The 20,433-nt window shown below is 40.6% G+C and overlaps 1 protein-coding gene across 2 annotated transcripts in view; it reads left to right on the top strand.

The window, feature by feature from the left end:
* scml4 (Scm polycomb group protein like 4) overlaps positions 1 to 20,433 on the top strand; it is a 101,245-nt gene that overhangs the window by 13,110 nt on the left and 67,702 nt on the right. Inside the window, exons 1-3 of one of the 2 annotated variants that reach the window (XM_067984986.1) lie at positions 8,438 to 8,625; positions 8,990 to 9,237; positions 13,752 to 13,881. In XM_067984986.1, the coding sequence (XP_067841087.1) occupies positions 9,046 to 9,237; positions 13,752 to 13,881 (322 nt within the window). In that variant the 5' untranslated portion in view covers positions 8,438 to 8,625; positions 8,990 to 9,045. Of the gene's footprint in view, positions 1 to 8,437; positions 8,626 to 8,989; positions 9,238 to 13,751; positions 13,882 to 20,433 lie in introns of those variants that run through there. The other variant, XM_067984985.1, reaches the window with a different exon arrangement.

Genomic DNA, 20,433 nt, shown 5'->3' with positions numbered 1-20,433 from the left:
TGGGGAGGTTGCATAGGATCTCTGTGAATGAATGAGTTAAGATGGGTCAAGTAGCCCTCCTCGTCTGTAATTATCTTGTGATCTTAAAACAAATTGCTAACTGGTGGAGGGTGCAAGTGTGTGTCCTGAGGTAGAGCACTTGCCCTTTCTTCCAGTAGGGTGTACACCCTGTCTTCTGTTAGTGTTGTATTTGATGACCGAGCTTCTGGGAACACTGCAGTTCAAATTTCAGGCAAAGGGAGGATTTCAATCTGGCTCTTCTAGCAAATGGCATAGAGCAAGACTGGACTAACAATGGGGCAGATCTTCCTCTGTATAGCAATGGCGGTGGATCTTTGGCCAGAGCAGCACTTCCACCTGCCCCACACCTGTGATACTGATCATGACCAGTTTTCTCAGGGTCAGCTTGAATGGGTGCAAGGGCCATTTACACTGCTGGAGAATTGGAGGACTGCTCACGTTGTATTGTTGTTTAGAAAGGGAGAAAAGGATAGACCAAGTAATTACAGGCCAGTCAGTCTAATCTCAGTGGTGGGCAAATTATTGGAATCGATTCTGAGGGATAGTATAAACCGTCATTTAGAACGGCATGGATTAATCAAGGACAGTCAACATGGATTTGTTAAGGGAAGGCCGTGTCTGACTAACATGATTGAATTTTTTGAGGAGGTAACAAGGAGGGTCAATGAGGGTAGTGCATTTGAGGTAGTCTACATGGATTTTAGCAAGGGTTTTGACAAGGTCCCACATGGCAGACTAGTCAAAAAAGTAAAAGCCCATGGGATCCAAGGGTAAGTGGTAAATTGGATCCAAAATTGGCTCAGTGGCAGGAAGCAAAGGGTAATGGTTGACAGGTGTTTTTGTGACTGGAAAGCTGTTTCCAGTGGGGTTCCACAGGGCTCAGTACTAGGTACTGGGTTTTTGTGATATATATTAATAACTTAGACTTATGTAGGGGACTTGATCAAGAAGTTTGCAGACGATACAAAAATTAGCTGTATGGTTGATAGTGAGGAGGAAAGCTGTGGACTGCAGGAAGATATCAATGGGCTGGTCAGGTGAGCAGAAAAATGGCAAATGGAATTCAATCTGGAGAAGTGTGAGGTAATGCATTTGGGGAGGGAAAACAAGGCAAGGGAGTACACAATAAATGAGAGGATACTGAGAGGTGTAGAGGAAGAGAGGGACCTTGGAGTGCATGTCCACAGATCACTGAAGGTAGCAGGACAGGTAGATAAGGTGGTTAAGGAGGCATACGGGATACTTTCCTTTATTAGCCGAGGCATAAAATGTAAGAGTAGGGAGGTTATGCTAGAACTGTATAAAACATCGGTTGGGGCACAGCTTGAGTACAGCATACAGTTCTTGTCAGCACCTTACAGGAAAGATGTGATTGCACTAGAGAGGGTACAGAGGAGATTTATGAGGATGTTTCCAGGATTGGAGAATTTTAGCTATGTGGAAAGATTGGACAGGCTGGGGTTGTTTTCTTTGGAACAGAGGAGGCTGAGGGGTGATTTAATTGAGATGTACAAAATTATGAGAGGCCTAGATAAAGTAGACAGGAAGGACCTATTTCCCTTAGAGAGGTTAATAACCAGGGGGCATAGATTTAAAGTAATTGGTCGAAGGATTAGAGGGGAGCTGAGGAAATTCTTTTTCACCCAGGGATCCGGAACTCATTGCCTGAAAGGGTGGTAGAGGCAGAAACCCTCATCACATTTTAAAAATACTTGGATATGCACTCGAAGAGCCATAACCTCAGGGCTACAGACCAAGTGCTGGAAAGTGGGATTAGACTGGGTAGCTCTTTTTGGATTGGCACAGACACGATGGGCCGAATGGCAGCCTCCTTTTGTGCTGTAAATTTTTCGATGTTTCTATATTTTCTATGTCTACACTGTCGCAGAGTTGTTCACCTTCAGTGGAGGGGGGATGGAAATTTCTGCGGCACCATGCCAAAGACAGTACGGTTGATGGCGCTGGCTGAAGATCAGAAAACTATTATTTTCCTTTCATTTCAAATTTGCAGATTTTGACTAATGCAATCGATCCTTTTGCAAAGCAACCCTTTAAAATTTAGCTCCCCCTCCCCCACAGGCTGATAAAAGATTTATATTTAAATCTGCATTGATGGGTCTTTTTGTTATGCTCAACCATAGGTATTCTACCTGTTGTTCTCTCCCAATTGCCTTTCCATTGGAAAGTGGCACCTGACAGGAAAGGGGGGATGCATCATATGGAGGTTGCTCCGTGCAATATAATGTACATCTATGGTATGGCACTGCCTTCGCCAGAAGACTTGTTTTATTTCTCAGCCAGTACGATGTTGGGGAGGGTGGTCACTGGGCACTTAAACTAAGTAGAAAGGACCCTTACATTTCTTAAGAGTCTTGACAGAATTTAGTTGGATGTTGTACTAATTTAGTTTTTGATGATTAAGCCCAAAGTGCTCCTGAATTATTGACTAATGGGAATTAATTGGGAAACCATAGATCTGGTGGTAGCTCTTTTCTTTTAAAAAAAAGTATGTATTTTTTTAAACGTGGAAAAACATTGAATTTGAATTTATCAAAAGCGAATGATAAAATGAGCAACATTTACCGTTGAAACATTTGTAATGTACCAATTGATTTTTTTTTTCTTTTGCAATTTTCGTTCTGTAGCAGAAAATCTGATTATTTTTTATTGATTAGGCTCCTGCTTGCTGTAATAAATATGAAAATACATAGTATTCTTTTGCACATATCTTGCCACACATTTGGCGACCATAGAATTTTACAGCATTGAAGGAGACCACTGTAGCTCTTTGTTGTGAGAAGCTGTGTCAGTTTATATTTTGCTTTTTAAAATTTTCATCCACTTTCCTTTGAAAATCTTGTATGGATTCTGCTTCCACCATGGTTTTTGTTAGGCCATTCCCTGTCCTAATAACCCTTTGCGTTTTAAAAAAAAAAAATTTTTCTCAACCTCTCCCTTTGTTCTTTTGGTAAAGATCAGTGGAAATAGTTTTTCCTCTTTACCTTGTCAAAACCTTTCGTAATTTTGAGCACCTCTATCAGCTCTCTCTATTCTAAAGAAAAGAGCCCCAGTTTCTCTTAATAAGTATAGCATCTCCCTATCATAGCTTTGGATCCTTCCTAAAGTAGGACAGCCCACCTAGACGTAGTATATTAACTGCAGTGCTGACCAATGATCTGTATGGGTTTAACATTACCACTGCTTCTGTACTTGATGCCCCTATTTATAAAAACTATGGCTGGGAAAATCCCCAGAGCTGCTCCCATTGCACCAGCGATATTTTGCTGAAACTGCTGCGGTAACTCCATTCATGCTTGTAGACAGGGTTTCCGCTGGACGTCTGGCAGAGTAACGCAGGCGGAGTGGGAGCAGCTCCAGGGAATTTGCTAATCTAGGATCCCATGTGCTTTTCTTTTAAAACAGTTTTATCAACTTGTCCTCCCACTTTTAAAGTTCTATATATGTGAACCCCATCTCTCTGCTCCTCTACTCTTTTTAAAGTTCTACCTTTGGGGAAGCTGCAAAAGCTAAATGTATTTGGCTACAGGAGTGGTGAGCAATTTCATTCTATTTTTGTCCAACTCTGATTTATTTTTTAATCTTTTTCTTTTACATCCTCCCTGTCCATGCAGAGCAGCTGACCTGCTTTCAGGCCTTTGGCAATGCCACTCTTCAGTCAGATACGAGAACTGCGAATGTGGCCTAAGGCAAAGCAGTCTCCAATTCTACCTCTCTCCTTTCCTGTGGGTGAGCAATTACTGTCTGCTTGTTCCCTTTCCCCAGACAACTCATCCGCGGTCTTGAATCAATCTCCAGATCACTCTATGATGTGCCAGTTATTCTTGCATTTAAAACAAAACATTTTTCTTCCCCCACCTTCTTTATGTGTGCTATCCTCTGTCAGGAGATGTGGTCAAAACCAAGACCCATCACTCTTCCCCAGAACTACACACTCTTTTCTCTCAGGCTGTCTGGGTTAAACTTAGTGCTTTCTCCTCCCGCAAGCCCACTTGATGAAGAGAAGAACGCGAAACTCACTTTTTTACCTAAATCTATACTATGCTTTATCAGGACATGGAATCAAAGTCAGCAACACATTTCCTAGCTCCTTGTTATCCTTTATCTGGAGACATGGACCAAACTCAATGGGCCATAATTTGCAGTGGCAGGGCATCTAACAGCGTCTGCCATTAGTTAGACTTGCCCTTGCCCATTAGGTTTTAAAATTTTTTTTGCATGTCAAGTTGCTGGAAGAGCGAGCTGATAACATCGCAGTGAGGGGAAACAGGGCATCTGGGACCTGAGTGAACGGGGCAAGCAACTGTATATCTCCTAAACCAATCAGATTGAAGGATTGCGAAATTAACAGCACAAGGACTGAGAGGGAAGTGTAAATTAGAGTGGGTGAATTCAATGTCACATCAGGTATAGAAAGAGAAATAAGGAGCGGGAAAGAGAGATTGGATTAAGAGAGAGAGAAAAAAAGAGACAAAGGAAAGGTTTTTTAAAAAAAAAATTAAATTTTACATTTAAAAAAAATCCAACAATTAAAACCTGAAGGAATGAGACTCCACACTTGTAATGGTTATTTTCAGTGCCAGAGTAGTTGACTGGCAGTAATTAACACTTGCCATGTCGTTAAAAGGGTACTTAGACTGAAATGGACAAGACTTAACTTTCTGAGGTGAGTTTAGTTCGTATCTACTGCGCAAATACAGCAACTTCACGCCATTCAATGCATTTCAATGGTGAGACAGACAGACAGCCATTTTTGCGAAGCTAATGGCGAAGTGGCACTTCTCGGACAGCAACTTTTGGATTTCTGCTTTTAACTGCGCATCTGCCCCTCACCTGAAGTTTCTGTAGCATTTGAGCATAACTAACAGTGAGGGCCATTAGCCTCACCATTATTTTGACAGCAATTTCTGGCCCTGCCTCCTCCTCCCATGCACCAGGTGAGATCAAGAATTCACTGTGCGAGGAAATCAGAAGGTTGAGCTGGTGCTCCTTTCTTGGTGCATTGTGCTGTTACTTCGGTGTACAATAGTAGCTGGCTGGCTCCATCTATCAAATATAAAGACATCTTTTCACAAAAAAACCATGGGGGCCAATTTTAGTCTCCATTATGCTTCATAAATGGGCACACATGGGGCATAATGCAGTGGAAAATGGACAGAGATCAGTGATGTTGGATTTCCACCCATTTGGCATCTGACGCGAATTTCCAGTTGGGATACGTCCTGGTGGCTGAAGTTCCCACCAGTGATAGGTGGGGGCTTCATTATAATAATATTATGTAGGGAAATGATTTAATTGAGACATACATGGCATTTTGCAGCTTTGCTGCTTAATTTTGCCTGTATAAATTGAGGATCCAAAGTTGCTGGACTGTGCTTTTCCATACTAAAGTATTTAAAGAGACAGCCGGCAACTTACAGTTGCGATTTTAAAATAGTTTCTTTCCCAGACTTTAGCTGATCTTTTTGTTGTAAATGTTGTGCGTGAAGCAGGGTTTGTAGGACTTTCTCACTTGTCATACTTGGATAAAGAAGAGGTGGAAGAATGCAGGCACATCATAAGAGGACTGTTCCTTCCCTTTCAACTAATACAAAAGTGGGCAACCCTGTATTTGTTAGGAGCAATGAATGCAGAGGGTATGACTCACATGTTGCAAGCGGACCTGCAGCCAAACCACAGGGCAGGTGCAGCATTGCTGGTCACTGCAGTCTTGAACTTTTTTTTGCCTCAGGCTGCCCCAGGGGATATAAACAATATCGGTCAATCTTCAGTCCGCACACGTGTAAAGCAAGTGACCACAGAGCATTGCATCATATTCCCAATGGACAACTGGCAACAGCAAGAGAGGTTCCTGGGTCATTTCCAAATTGCAAGGTTTTCCAAAGTCTGGGTATTACTGATTGTACACATGCAAGCCTACGTGCTCCTTTATACAATAAAATCCTAGAATAGAAGAGCACACATGGAGGCCATTTGGCTTATTGCATCATCTCTGGCTCTCTGAAAGAGCTGTCCACTTACTTCCATTTCCCCATACTGTTTGAGACTTTTCTTTTCAAAAATTTATCCATGTCCCTTTTAAAAGCTGTTATGGATTCTACCTCCATCACTGTTTCCAGTGGGGCATTCCATGTCCTAATAACCACCTGCGTAATAAAACTTCTCTTAACCTCCCTTTTATTATTTTGGTGGTGATCATAAATTTATGCCCTCTAGTTCCAGACTCACCAACCAGTGGAAATAGGTTTTCTCAATGGAGGCTTCATAAACTGCAAGGGATTCAAGTGATCAATGTCCAGCTTATCTGTGGTCTGTTATTTGAACCTGACAAAAATGTGCCAAATTGGCTCTTTGGTGCAGCATCTGAGTATACCAAAAACAGGTATAATCAAAGAAAGCCATCATTGAGCATGGTGAAGCAGTGATTCAGAAGCTCTAACTGTTGGAGGGTCTCTATAATACAGCCTGGCCAAATCATTGTGGTTTGCTGCACAATGAAGATTAAACATAGAGCACCTCAAGGAGGTGAGCAATGAACCTGAACAAAGAGGCAACATTGATGAGGCACAAGGTACATCAAATAAAACTTCTTTGCCTGCTGTGAGAGCTGTTTTCCAAGCTCTAATTGAGGATGACTACTCACAGTCCCGCCTATCTCTTTAGTATGCCCTCAACCAATGTGCCTTCACCTATATTATTTTCCCTTCCTACTGAACTGCTAAATATACCACTTGTAACATCTGTTGATATTGTGTACCAAAGCATGACCAGAATGCTGTCTGCACACAGTAAAGCTGAAGTGACACCAGCATTTATTTCCCTGCATTTAATCATTCTGTACTGCAACTATGTGCTACCCCTTGCTGACATTGTGTGATTGATGTGATCCTCAACCTGATCTTGTGTTTATTCATCCTGCTACCCCAGTGGCTGTGGTATGTGAGGTGGCTGCCTGCATTCCTGTTGGCCCCACTGTCCCTGATCTAGGGAGGAGAAAAACAGGGGTTCTTGTTCCTGAATGGTATCCTGTAGTCCTAGCTGCAAATGCCATGTGTGCATACAGATTGAACACTAGATTGGGCTCTGCTGTGCTCTTACCTCCATAGTTCACCTTGCTGGTACCAGTAGAACTGCACCCCAGCGTGGGTTGCTGTCTCCTGAAGACAAGACATAAAGGGAAAAAAAAATTGGGAAGAACTGGGGACAACTTTTTATCACTACAGTCCTGTCACAGGATGCTGTATACTTCAGGCCACATGTCAAAAGTTAGCAGTAATGCCCTAGGTCCTATGTCACATTAATTCAGCCCACCTGCCTGGCAGTAATGGTAATAAAACTACATTGTTTACATAAAAAAAAACAAAGGATGTTGCATATTAATTAAATGCCATAATTCAAGTGAGGGAGGGGGTCCAGCCAAGTGATATTTCAAACCGACTGAATTTATAGATTACAATGTAACGGAATCCCTGAACTGAATCGCAGGCTCATTTTCCCAATAACACAGTGCTCTGTATATAAAACACTGAGAATGGTTAAATATACAGTGTCATTTATAGCTTTAAAATATCACCGTTGAAGGTCAATATTAAGTCAGCATTGATGTTTTTTTTTCTTCCCATGGTAAACAACTGCCTCAAAAGAGTTGATTCTAATCTATTTTGGTTACTCTGATGCAATGGTCTGACAGGCACTGGGCTCAACCGCTTTACTCGTAACTTTCTGTGAGCCTTCGAGGGAATCTTGTCGCTCATTTAACCCGTAGCGCTGCCCACTATTGTGTGAGCCTGCAAGGATGTGTTGCCACACATTCAGCTTCCCCATATGTGAATGGGAGGGCAAGTTATGTTAGTGACAGACGGTGGAGTGCTGACTTGACATTTTCAGTGTGGTTTCCATGGAAACAGTGGAGGAGGTCCAAATAGGGTAGCCTGAAAGAGTAACACTAGAAAAATGCCTGATTGAGAACCATTGTGTTTCAAGTACCATGAAACAGCGTGCTTCAGCAAATGTTGTTGAAACAAAAGGAGAGAGTTTGGAGGAAAAAACAATAATTTGGAATTCTACGATATTCTTCCTTAAGACATAAGCAGAAAAAGGATACAGAACACATGCAATTTTAGCTTGTGTTAATTCATATCCACATAACTGATTTATTTTTATGGGTTGTATTCTAAATTTGTTTTATTTATTTGACATTTTTTTGAATATTTCTTTTTCTCTCTTGACAGTGTTGAGCTGATTGAGAGGAAGGAAGATATACCACACGCAGGCTTCATTTTGTGCATGTAATATGTTTTTTTTCTTCTGAAAGCACAGGGTTGGTTGGTTTCCGGACATGATGTGGTTTAAGCTGTCATCGTAATGGAAATTCACTGTTGTAGCCATGGCAAATCGAGTTTCTGCTCTGCCCTGAATGCATTAGTTTAATGAGATGTTTGCAGCTGGAACACTGGGCTGCTGGAGTCTTAGTTTACAAGGAGAAGCATTGCAAAGATGGGTTTTGCCAGTTTATTGTGCATGTGTAATAAGTGTGTTCCTGCCTCGGCTACTTTTGAGGTTTAATGTTGTAGTCTAGCTAACCAGGTAATAGGAACTAGTGAATGGCTTGTCTGCATGGTTATATTTCTTGGTTTAAGAAGTAGTGGTTTAGTAACAAAAGGCAATACAAGCAGATTTTATTCTACTGTTTAATTTAAGTAAATATGCTGCTGACATGTACAGATAGTTTCATTATTACAAAGCTGGCTTGTTTGACAGATTTACATCTATATAATATATATAAAATAGTTTAAACTGACAAAAGGAATTTCTCAATATAAGAATAAGAGAATTAAAATCTATCACATACTGCTAAACATTTGCAAAATTCACAGTGAATTTTTAAATCATTTGCTTCCCTGTCATTTAAATCCCTCTCTCTCTTTTTTTTTGTCACCTGTTATTTTAGTTGCTATCCTGAAGAGCATTGCTGCTCCTTCGCCACCACAATCTGAAGAGAGTGAAATGCAGTCTGCAATGAAAGTGGCTTCAGAGCATACACCGGGGCGAAGAGGAAGGAAACCAGGACGAAAACGGAGACAGGAGCTCCTTCAGTCAGCTTTCAAACTGGCCGTGCAGAGTGCTGTGGCAGCTCCATCTAAAACCGCCTTACCGCTGAAAATACCCAAAAAGAGAGGACCAAAACCTGGAAGCAAGGTAAATATGGTTGAGTTCCTGCTAAGCAGCAGCTTTGTGCTATCTGTGTAGTGTGAAGGATACACTCTGCATGTGCAAATTGCCTAAGTATGTAAAGTCTCAGACATATTTCTCGAAGAACGATCACCTTAGCTTACAAGTTCCAATCTCCTCTTTAAGAAAATCAGAAATGTCAAAAATTGCTGTCATTTTGAGACACACAACTTAAATTTATTACAAATAAGTTTTCAAAATTTGTGAAGACCTAGCCATTACTTTTTCAATCCTGTAAAATCAGGATATATTCTGTGATTAGCATGGATTACAAAACAGAGTACATATGCATCGCGTGGGGTGACCCAGTTGATTTGAAATCTGTGATGAGGATGTTGCTAAATTGTAATCTATTGATTGTTTTGTTTCTCGTCAAATGATGTTAATAGCTCTTGACAAATATAATATTCTCAATCGGGATTGACTGATATAATTATTATAATAATTTTGTTAATAATATTGTTTGTTTAACACTTGAACAGACAGTTTTACTTGTAATGCATTGAGTTGCACATCAGATCCCCAATTCCCCCCCCCCCAAAGAGGGTTCAAAAACTGAATTTTTAATACAACATGAAATAAATAACTGCAATAACAATAAACTCGTTGCAGCTTCCCAGTAACTTGAGTTCACAAGGATTTTAAAAAATATATAATGTGGCAGTGGAGGACAGAGACTTTATCAGGTTTGCCAAGCTAAGCACTGACTATGCTAAACATGTTAATATTTTTTTCTCCATTCTGTGTGTGCATATTAATGATCTCTCTCATACTTGTTACTAAGGAAACAGGGTATTTTAATTTTCAGAGACTGTCGGCCTTAACCCTTCCACTGTGTTTCTGCAACAACCAAAAAACAAAAAAAGCTTTCAATATGACATAGAGCTCAGGTCTTTAGATTTGGTTTTATTACTGTGACTTATTAAAGAAATGTTTCACTGTATGACCTTGTATTATGTACTTTATAAAATGGCCAAGGAAAAAGAACAGATTGTCTTTATTTGGTTCAAACGAGACACGTTGGTGATTACAGGGTAAGATTTTTCTTGTGTGCTGTTTATAAAGAACATGTCTATGAATTCGCCACAAATAGCAAACAGAGGAAATTTTCCCTACTTGTTTACTCTGACTAAGGTCAAGGTTAGGTTTCCATTCAGGTGAAAAGAACATAACCTTTTTGAGGATGGTCTTGAATTAACAGATTTTTTTTAAATTAAAAATTAATTCCACACTTTTTTATTGCTGCCCCTCAGCCTTCCTTATTTATGAAATGAATGAAAAGAGAAAATGACATGACTACAATATGAACCTACCGAACAATATTCTGGATAAGCGTTGAAAAAGCATTGTATGGATTTTTTTTTCTCGAATTGAAGATTTAAAAATGAAGGGATCTTTTTTGCTCAATGAATTTTTAAAAATTATTTTCCACAAATTTTCAAGAAGCAAAATACCAGTTAACAGCCATCACTGAAATGGAGAGGGACAAGACTAATGTAACAGATTGCAGCTGCGGTACAATATAGCACTCTGCATCCCTAATCTAATAAAAATGACTGTGGTGAAAAATATTGCAGTAGTTAGCCTTTTAAAAAAAAATTGTTCATTAACTTTAAACTAAGGGTGTACAAAAGCGGTTGGAACTGAAGTGGACCAGTCTGTTGTCCAAGGAACCATTTAACCCGGACATGTTTAAAGACCGTACACACTTTACAATATCCATCTCTGAAAATAGCATTATATTTAGAGCACAGTTCGTGTGCAATTTATGAAAGAAAGTTCTTGGTATTTAATAGAAATAAGATGTGTAACTTTAATAAACAAACAAAGCATTATTATTTGTTTTATACTCTTTTTGTTAAAGCAATGTTTTTTTCTATTGCTTCTTTCCTTCAGTTTTATTTCTCTGCTTCATGTTGTTTCTTTTCCACCTTCTCTCTACCCCAGATCTGTCAACTTAGGGCAAATCCTAGGCATGAGATTTTCAGTTGTGAGTCAACTGCATACTCGAGGCATTGCCTCACACCTAAAAGCAGCAAGCTGTATCCATCACATGAGTCATGGGGGACAGTCAGTCTGTGATCCAGCCTGGGTTCACTGTCCTATTACTGCTCGTATGGCTGCTTTGAGTAACTGATTTTCTTCAGTTATCGTTAGAGTGACTGAATCAGACTATTGGAAGAAGAGCTTCCACCACAACCTCCTGTCAGAAATCATGTGGAAGAGGTGATCTCGTACTGGGAAGGAATGGCATTGGTTGTATTACAAAAACAACTGGTGGAAAGGCCTGTCAAAAAGGCTGAGGTTTTAAACTTGAAACAAATTGCCACTCACATTTTAATGATTAACTGGCTATCTGTCAGCTATTTTTGGTCATTAAAAATGATACTGGAGTTGGGAGGCAGCTGAGCAGCACTCTGTGCATGAGTTTGAGTACCATGTGCCAACTTCTGCCTTCCGCACCTTCTCAACAATGTGAGCAGGCGGTGAATACATGACTGTCACTGCATCATTGCAAAATAGAGCCAATGCCACATCCTTCAGTGCAATATAATGGTGGTTTTAAAATATATTTATCTCTCTTCTCTTTCTTACCATGTTTGCTCTGAATTTCTGTCTTTTTACTAAGCTTTTCGAAAGAACTACATTTTCTACCCATTGACAATAAATGGGCAAAATCTGGCTCAAATTTAAATGTTACTTTTTCAATTTTCCCTCTGTTTTACTCTTCATCTCACCTCTCCCCCCCCCCCCCCCCACCTCCCCATTTCTGCCTTCTGGAGAACTGGGGTAAGCAAATTAACTCTATGGAGGCGGATCTTTACCAGTACTCACAGCACGAGTGAAAACCCTTTATTAAAACCAGACAGCATATAGTTTTAATACAGGTCTTTCACTATCCCCATGAATGCTACAAAAGTCCCCTTTCCCATTTGTTCTTGTGCTCTCACCCACAATACTGGCTCTATGTCCTGCAGGAAGAAGCAACTGGACACTGTAAAAACTGGGATTTATGGACACAGCAGAGGCGTAAATAACATGCAATCCTCGGATGGGAGGGTGGGAGCTTACTATCCCTGCCATGAGACGATGCTGAATATGGGAGTCTCAGTAGGAGTGTCTCATCCACTACCACAGTCTATAGATTGTATACGTATGCAATGTGTGGTTTACCGTATAGAAGTGTGAAAAGGGCGCACTACCCAGCTGTGTTCCAAATCAACATTTAGGCAAATGGATTCAGGGCATGTACACAGTTTTAAGTTGCAAGTACAGGTCAGAACCTCTGCTAGACGGTCCATTTACTCGGACCTGTTTTGCACATCCTTGCCGATCCCTGGGGAACACCATTTGTCATATTCCGCCAATCAGGAACTAATCTTTTATCCCTCCTCTCTGTCTCCTACCTCTCAACCAATTACCGAAAAATATAAATATTTTAAAACCGCACTGCGCAACAGTAGATTGGGAGAATGTTTAAAATATAAACTTTCTAACATTATGCTGCACAACAGTTTAGTTATTAGCTTTGAGACCAAACCACAGTAGAATATATTGCACCACTAAACCATTTTTCCTAATCTTTAAAATATGGTATCAACAGAGTATAATCATGAAGTCCCATATATGATTTCTATCCCTAAAGAAATGGTGACCATAACAACTTTGCTCTTTGTGACTTATCAGGGCACAATCTCACTTGTTGAATACAAATTGTATGAATGCAAATTGTATCTCACTGGTCTTCATAATTTGCCTTGTATAGTCAGTAGACATGAGATAATGAGGGGCATAGATAAGGTAGATAGTCAAAATCTTTTCCCAAAGGTAGGGGAGTCTATAACGAGGGGGCATAGATTTAAGGTGAGAGGGGAGAGATACAAAAGGGTCCAGAGGGGCAATTTTTTCACTCAAAGGGTGGTGAGTGTCTGGATCGAGCTGCCAGAGGCAGTAGTGGAGGCGGGTACAATTTTGTCTTTTAAAAAGCATTTGTACAGTTACATGGGTAAGATGGGTATAGAGGGATATGGGCCAAGTGCAGGCAATTGGGACTAGCTTAGTGGTATAAACTGGGCGACATGGACATGTTGGGCCGAAGGGCCTGTTTCCATGTTGTAAACTTCTATGATTCTATGGTTCTATAATGGGTCTTTTTGGCCTGTGAGTATTTTTGGTCCTAAGATAGTAAGTGCTGCAACATGGTTCTGCAACTGACTACGACAGTCTGAATGTCAGTGAAAAGCAATTTATTGTTTTTTTTTAGTATTACTTCTAATGTGCACATCAAAAGTACTTCATTGGCTGTAAAACGCTATGGGACCTCCTGAGGTCATGAAAGGTGCTAGATAAATGCAAGTTTTTCTTTTAAATTAGCTGCTCCTTCACAAGTAAGTGATGAAGTCTTCATGAATATAATAACTACAGGCAAAATATTTTTGAAAGTTTCACCAGTCATTTCCAATTTTTTATTGTTATGGCAGAGGAAGCCCCGTATTCCACAAAATCCTCCACCCATCTCGCCCACCTTAAGCACACCAGAGCCAGACACCAGCACCGTTCCTCAGGATGCAGCGACCGTACCCAGTTCAGCAATCTCCCAAGCATTGACAGGTAGGAGGAGAAACAAACTAACAACTGTGGGTCGCCAACGGCTGTTTAAGGAATGGAAATGATTTCAGATGGAATTACGATTATGTAGTTTATAAATACACAGCCACTGTGACGGTTACAGTTCAGGAATTAATCCATTGTATCATAAAATGAAACTGTTAAACAACTGGTACAGTCAATCAGTTAAACTAGCGATCCATGGCTTTGCTAGAAGCATCTGGATGTGTTTTAATTGATGATGAACCTGATCTGTTTACCAATCAATCCATTCTGGTACTTTTAATAGAATTTGAACTCTCAGCATTGGGAATTAGTAGAAGGTTTACAATATTCACTCACTTAGTTGAGTTTTGTCCATTTCTGACTAAGGCGGCCAAGCTCAAGAACAAGAACAAGAACAAAGTAGACAATAATGAAACACTATGGATGAATAAAGAGATAAGGGTAAAATTGAAACAAAAAAAAGGCATACATAGACAATAAAGGAGAGGATAACAAAAGGGAATACGAAAAGGTTAGTAAAGAAGTCGAAAAAACAATTAGGAAAGCAAAGAGAAACTAGGAAATTAAATTATTGAGGAATATAATAAGAAATAGTAAAGTATTCTACAGACAATTAAATAACAAAAGAAAAATCTGGATAGGGGTAGGGCCAATAAGGGATGCAAAAGATAAATTCACAGGTAATGACAGAAATATTGAATAGTTACTATGCCTCAGTATTTACCAGGGAGACTAACATGGGCATGACAGAAGACGAGATCAAAAAGATATAAAGACATTTAAGATAGAAAGGGGGGAGATAATTGATAAACTTTTCAAACTTAGAGAGTATAAAACCCCTGGTCCGGATGGATTGCATCTGCACATTTTAAAAGAAATTCGGGAAGAGATAGCAGAGGCACTATTACATATATACAAAATTTAATTAGAAAAGGGAATAGTGCCAGAGAACTGGTGGACAGCTAATGTTATTCCTATTTTTAAAAAGGGAGATAGAACAAGTCCAGGGAACTATAGACCAGTTAGCTTAACATCGGTGGTAGGAAAGATAATGGAATCCTTACTCAAAGATGTCATAAATGTAAGGACTTGCACAACACCAGGGAAGCTCCGAAAGCTTGTGATTTAAAATAAAACTGTTGGACTATAACCTGGTGTTGTGCAAGTCCTTACATTTGTCCACCCCAGTCCATCACCGGCATCTCCACATCAAAAATGTCATAGAAAGACATCTAGAAACAGAAAATATAATAAAGAATAGTCAGCACGGATTTCAGAAGGGAAAGTCATGCTTGACCAACCTTATTGAATTCTTTGAAGAAATAACCGAAAGGGTAATGTAGTAGATGTAATATATTTGGATTTGCAAAAGGCCTTCGATAAGGTACAGCATTGTAGACTCATGACTAAGGTCAGAGAATGTGGAGTCAGGGGACAGGTAGCAGAATTGATAGCAAGCTGACTACAAAACAGAAAACAGAGAATAGGGGTTAAGGGTAGTTACTCAGACTGGCAAAAGGTGGAAAGTGGTGTTCTACAAAGATCAGTGCTAGGACCATTGTTGTTCACAATTTACATTAACGATTTGGACTCTTGAAGCATAAGTACAATTTCAAAATTTGCGACCACACCAAATTGGGGGGTTTAGATGATACTGAGGAGGACTGCAACAAAATACAGGAAGACATTAATAAACCAGCAGAATGGGCGTGTAATTGGCAAATGCACTTCAATATAGGTAAGTGTGAGGTGGTGCATTTTGGTAGGAAGAATAAGAAGGCCACATACTGCTTGGATAATAAGACTCTAAATGGGATGGAGGAGCAAAGGGATCTAGGAGTACAAGTACACAAATCACTAAAAGTAGCGACGTGAGTTAATAAGGCCATTATGAAGGCAAACCAAGCACTGGGGTTCATTTCTAGAGGGATAGAATTGAAAAGCAGAGAAGTAATGTTACAACTTGTATAGAATACTTTGTTAGACCACACTTGGAGTACTGTGCACAGTTCTGGTCTCCGTATTATAAAAAGGATATGGAGGCATTGGAGAAGGTGCAAAAAAGATTCACAAGGATGATACCAGAACTGAGAGGAAATGCTTATTAGGAAAGGTTGAACAGGCTGGGGCTCTTTATGATAATGGAAGGGTTTGATAGGATAGATGTAGAGAAAATGTTTCCACTTGTGGGGGAGTCTAAAACTAGAGGTCATAAATATAAGATAGTCACTAATAAATCCAATAGGGAATTCAAGTGAAACTTCTTTACCCAAAGAGTGGTAAGAATGTGGAGTAGTTGAGGCAAATAGCAGAGATGCATTTAAGGGGAATCTAAATAAGCACATGAGAGAGAAAGGAATAGAAGGATATTTTGATGGGGTTAGACAAAGAGAGGTGGGAGGAGGCTCGTTTGGAGCATAAATGCCGGCATAGACCAGTTGGGCCGAATGGGCTGTTTCTGTGCTATAGGCTTGATGTAACTCATGTTTTTAAAAAAATATGTTCTTGGGATGTGGATGACACTGGCAAGGTAGTATTTATTGCCTGTCCCTCGGTGCCCCAATGGCATTAAGGGTCAACCAGATAGTGTAGGGCTGGAGTAACATGTAGGCCAGATCGGCTTGGGGTGGCAGGTCCCTTCCCTGAATGACATTAGTGAACTAGTTGGATTTTTATAACAATCCAGCTGTTTTCATGGCCATTTTTCTGGTGCCAACCCAAAAATGATCAGATTGCTTGAATATAATTCACAACTCATCATGGGTAGGATTTGAAGTTTGCATTGCTAGTCCAGTACCGTGACCACTAGGTTATTGTATCCCTTGTAATTACATTAAAACCTTACAGGACATGCAAAGTGGCAAAAATAGTGGCACATTCAGGATCTGGAACTCAATGTGCAATCTTAACTGACATAAGCACTAAAGCTTCAATTACACACCATATTTGAGACGCGATTTTCATGGTATGAAGGGAAATTGAGCTCTGGGTGGGGGGAGCAAGGCTACCTTACTTAACTACTCATGTACTTCTTCAGACAAGTTGGCCAAAGACTAACATTGAGCTCTCAACAAGCAGGACCATCCACCCAGCCCAACTGAGGTACGGGGTCTGGATACAGAAGAGTGAAAAAGAGGAAAATTAGGCAAACAGAAAAATATTCCTCTCAACTGGCATTTTTGAAACTAGAGCATGTGTTCTCAGAATTGCAGTTGTTACTTAATTCATTGCACCCTTTATAAGGTTATATAAGAAATTGATATCAGCATATTGGATGGCAGTACTTTGTAAATAATCTCATTTCTCAACATCTACTAGAAATTGAGGCTCTGATTTTGGTCTCTCCACTGAGTGATTTTAAGTGTGAATGGGTCAGTAGCAAGATTAAAATTGCCAAAAAGTTACTTGCTACTGACTTCTCATCCGAGGTAAGTATTTTGCGATTTGTGAATAGGCCTCGATTTACATGGCCACTCTCTTGCTAGAAACAGGCTGGAGGCTTATTAAGGTATTGTAGATTGGGGTCCTATAATGTAGTTAGAGACCTGATGCCATTTTGCTTTAGTGCGAAGGCCACCCAGGGGAAAACCCATTCACTACACCAAGCCAGAACCAGCATTAGTCAAAGGGATCATAGAAGCATATCTGGCAAGAATAAAAATTAATATATTTGGCAGTTTTTTGGCTTCAGGATGACCAACGCTTTCCCTGCTCCTTGTTGATAATTCTCTGCCCTTTTGTTAATGCGCTCGCTGACGCCCACCCCTCTCGATTAGCCCAGCCTTCCCCTTTAACCTATTGCTTCATGCCTGTGCTCTGTGCCTGCCCAGCCGGACTTCCTGCCTTCCCAAAATGGCGAGTTGCCGATCAGCGATTGAAACGCCAGATAGCTCAGCAACTGAATTTAAATGAGGCCTGACCATCAAGATGGTTTGGGCCTCTTGCCGATGACATCGGGTGGGCATTGAGATCCCTGTGCCCACCGCTCACCCGATATACGTTGAAGACTAAAATCAGATGTCACGTTTGTTATTGTGGGTTTGTATTTGTGCTTGAGATTTCATACATGGGATCCTCAGATAGCTCAGTGGGTAAATGCACCACATGGTGTGATACTGATCATAGATTCCATCCGTAGTCTGTGCCGAGTTAGCTGATCTCCGCCAAGGTGACAACATTCCAAGACTAGGGAGAGCAAGAATCAGCCAGGATTCCCAATTGCTGCAAAGTACGACTGTGTGAACTTCAGGTGAAGACGACGACAAAACATCCCAAAAATGGGATTGGACATGGCCATGATGCCCTCATGATAAAATAGCCTGTATACTGACACTCACTATTTAATTTCACACACGAGAGCTACCGGCAGCCATTGATCTGTAGCCTAACATAAGGCACTGCCCTCGGGAAAAGAGGGGAGAAGAATGGGAAAAAAATATGTATGTGTTTAGATTTTATTTGTAGCAATTGGTAATCAAAGATTCAAATTTAATGTACAATTCATCCTCCATGATGGTGACCGTGGTACTTTATCCCTCCTTGTTCTCCTTGAACTCTCTGAAGCATTTGATGCAGTTGACCATGCCATCCTCCTCCACCACTTTTCTTCCATTGTCAAGCTCCATGGGACTGCCCTCACATGATTCCTCTCCTACCTATCTTGCCTAAGCCAGAACATTTCTAGCAATGGCTTATCTTCCATCTCCTGCCACATCTGGAATCCCCCAAAATCTACCCTTAGTCCCCTCCTCTTCCTTATCTGTATACTGCCCCTTGGCAACATCATTTGCAACCACAGGGTTAGATTCATATACATGCTGATCACACCCAGTTCTACCTCCACCACTTTTCTTGACCTCATGGCGATTTTAGTGCTACCAGACTGCCTATCTGATATTAAGTCTTTGATAAGTCGCAAATCCATCAGGTGAACATTGGGAAGATCGAAGTCAATATTTTTGGTGCCAAACATAAACTCTGCTCCCTTACCACTGATGGAGTCCTCTCCCCCTGGCCACTCACTTAGGCTGAATATAACCAAGTGCACCTAAGCATTGCATTCGATTCTGAGTTGAGCTTCATACCCCACATCCTCTCCATCACTCAGAACGCTTACTTCCACTTCTGTAACATTGGCTGCCACTGCCCCTATCTTAACACGCCCACCCCACCACTGAAAACCCTTATCCTCCAAACTTGATTATTCCATGGCTCCCTTTGCTGGCCTTTCATCATAAACTCTGACTTGCCCAAAATGCAGGTGCTCTGATCCTTCCCACACGAAATGCCATTTGTCCATCACCTCTATCCTTGCTGGCTGACACCTACTCCCTATCTCCCAATACATCCAATTTAAAATCCCTGTCCTTCTCTTCAGATCCTGCCATTGCCTCACACCTCCCTATCTCTGTAACCTCCTCCAACCATATGTCCTTTTTCATGTGGTACCATTCTCATCTGAGTCAGAAGATCCTGGGTTCATGGCTTACTCCAGGGACTCGAGTACATAATCTAGGCTGACACTTGAATGCAGTATTGAGGGAGCGCTTTATTGTTGGAAGTGCCAACTTTCGAATAATTAAATCATAAAAGATCCCGTGGCACCATTCAATGATGAGCAGGGAGTTCTCCCAATATCCTAACCAATATTTATTCCTCAATCTGCAACTCCAAAAATAAAACCCAGATTATCTGGTTACTTATCTCTTTTGCTTACAAAACAAGTGATTACACTTCAAAAGTACTTTACTGGCTGTGAAGCACTTTGGGACATCCATAGGATGTGAAAGATGCTGTATAAATGCAAGTTCTTTCTCCCTTTCTATACTCTTCAGTCCTCCGACTCTGTTCTACTGTCCACCCCCACCCTTTTCCTACACCCCAGCAATGGTGACAGACCTTTCCGTCACGTCAGCCATACTTTCTGGAACTCCCTCCCTAAACTCATCTGCCTCTCTATTTCCCTGTTTTCCCATAAAAATCCTCCTCAAACCCACCTTTTCCACCTAGCCTTTAGTCACCTCTGAACCGCTCTGCCATGGCTCAGTGTTCATTCTTCTTATATCCCTGTAAAGCGCCTATGTTTTGTATGTTAGAGGCTATACATATAAGTTTTGTTCAGCTTCAACCGCATCAAGCTGTTTTCATACAGCATGTGACAGAAATCTTTCTGTACTCTCTACTTTGGTTTGGAAGGCTCGTTTTACTCAAAACCTTTGTGTTTCAAGATGCACTCTACAGTATATTCTACAGATATCTCATATTTCTGAGAGGATTCAAAGGCTATGTGAAGCAATAAACAACATGTTTATTGTTACCTCACAGTAACAAGGCTGCAATAGATATTTATCAAAGCTCATAATTAGTGTATGCCCACTTAACAAGAACTCTGAGAAGACTGAATCTAGTTGAAGCTTCCTCCATTGATTTAAAAAGGATCTCCATGCGCTGTAGTGTAAAATACAATGTTTTGCACCCAATGATTTCACATTAATTTTCTTGCTGCCTGTCAGTTACGGTTCAGGCTTTGTCAAAACACTTTTAAGCCCA

Source organism: Heptranchias perlo, chromosome 5 (genome assembly GCF_035084215.1).
Source record: "Heptranchias perlo isolate sHepPer1 chromosome 5, sHepPer1.hap1, whole genome shotgun sequence".
Taxonomy (NCBI): Eukaryota; Metazoa; Chordata; class Chondrichthyes; order Hexanchiformes; family Hexanchidae; genus Heptranchias; species Heptranchias perlo.
Note: the sequence above shows the minus strand (reverse complement) of the source record. Positions and strands in the feature narration are given on the sequence as shown.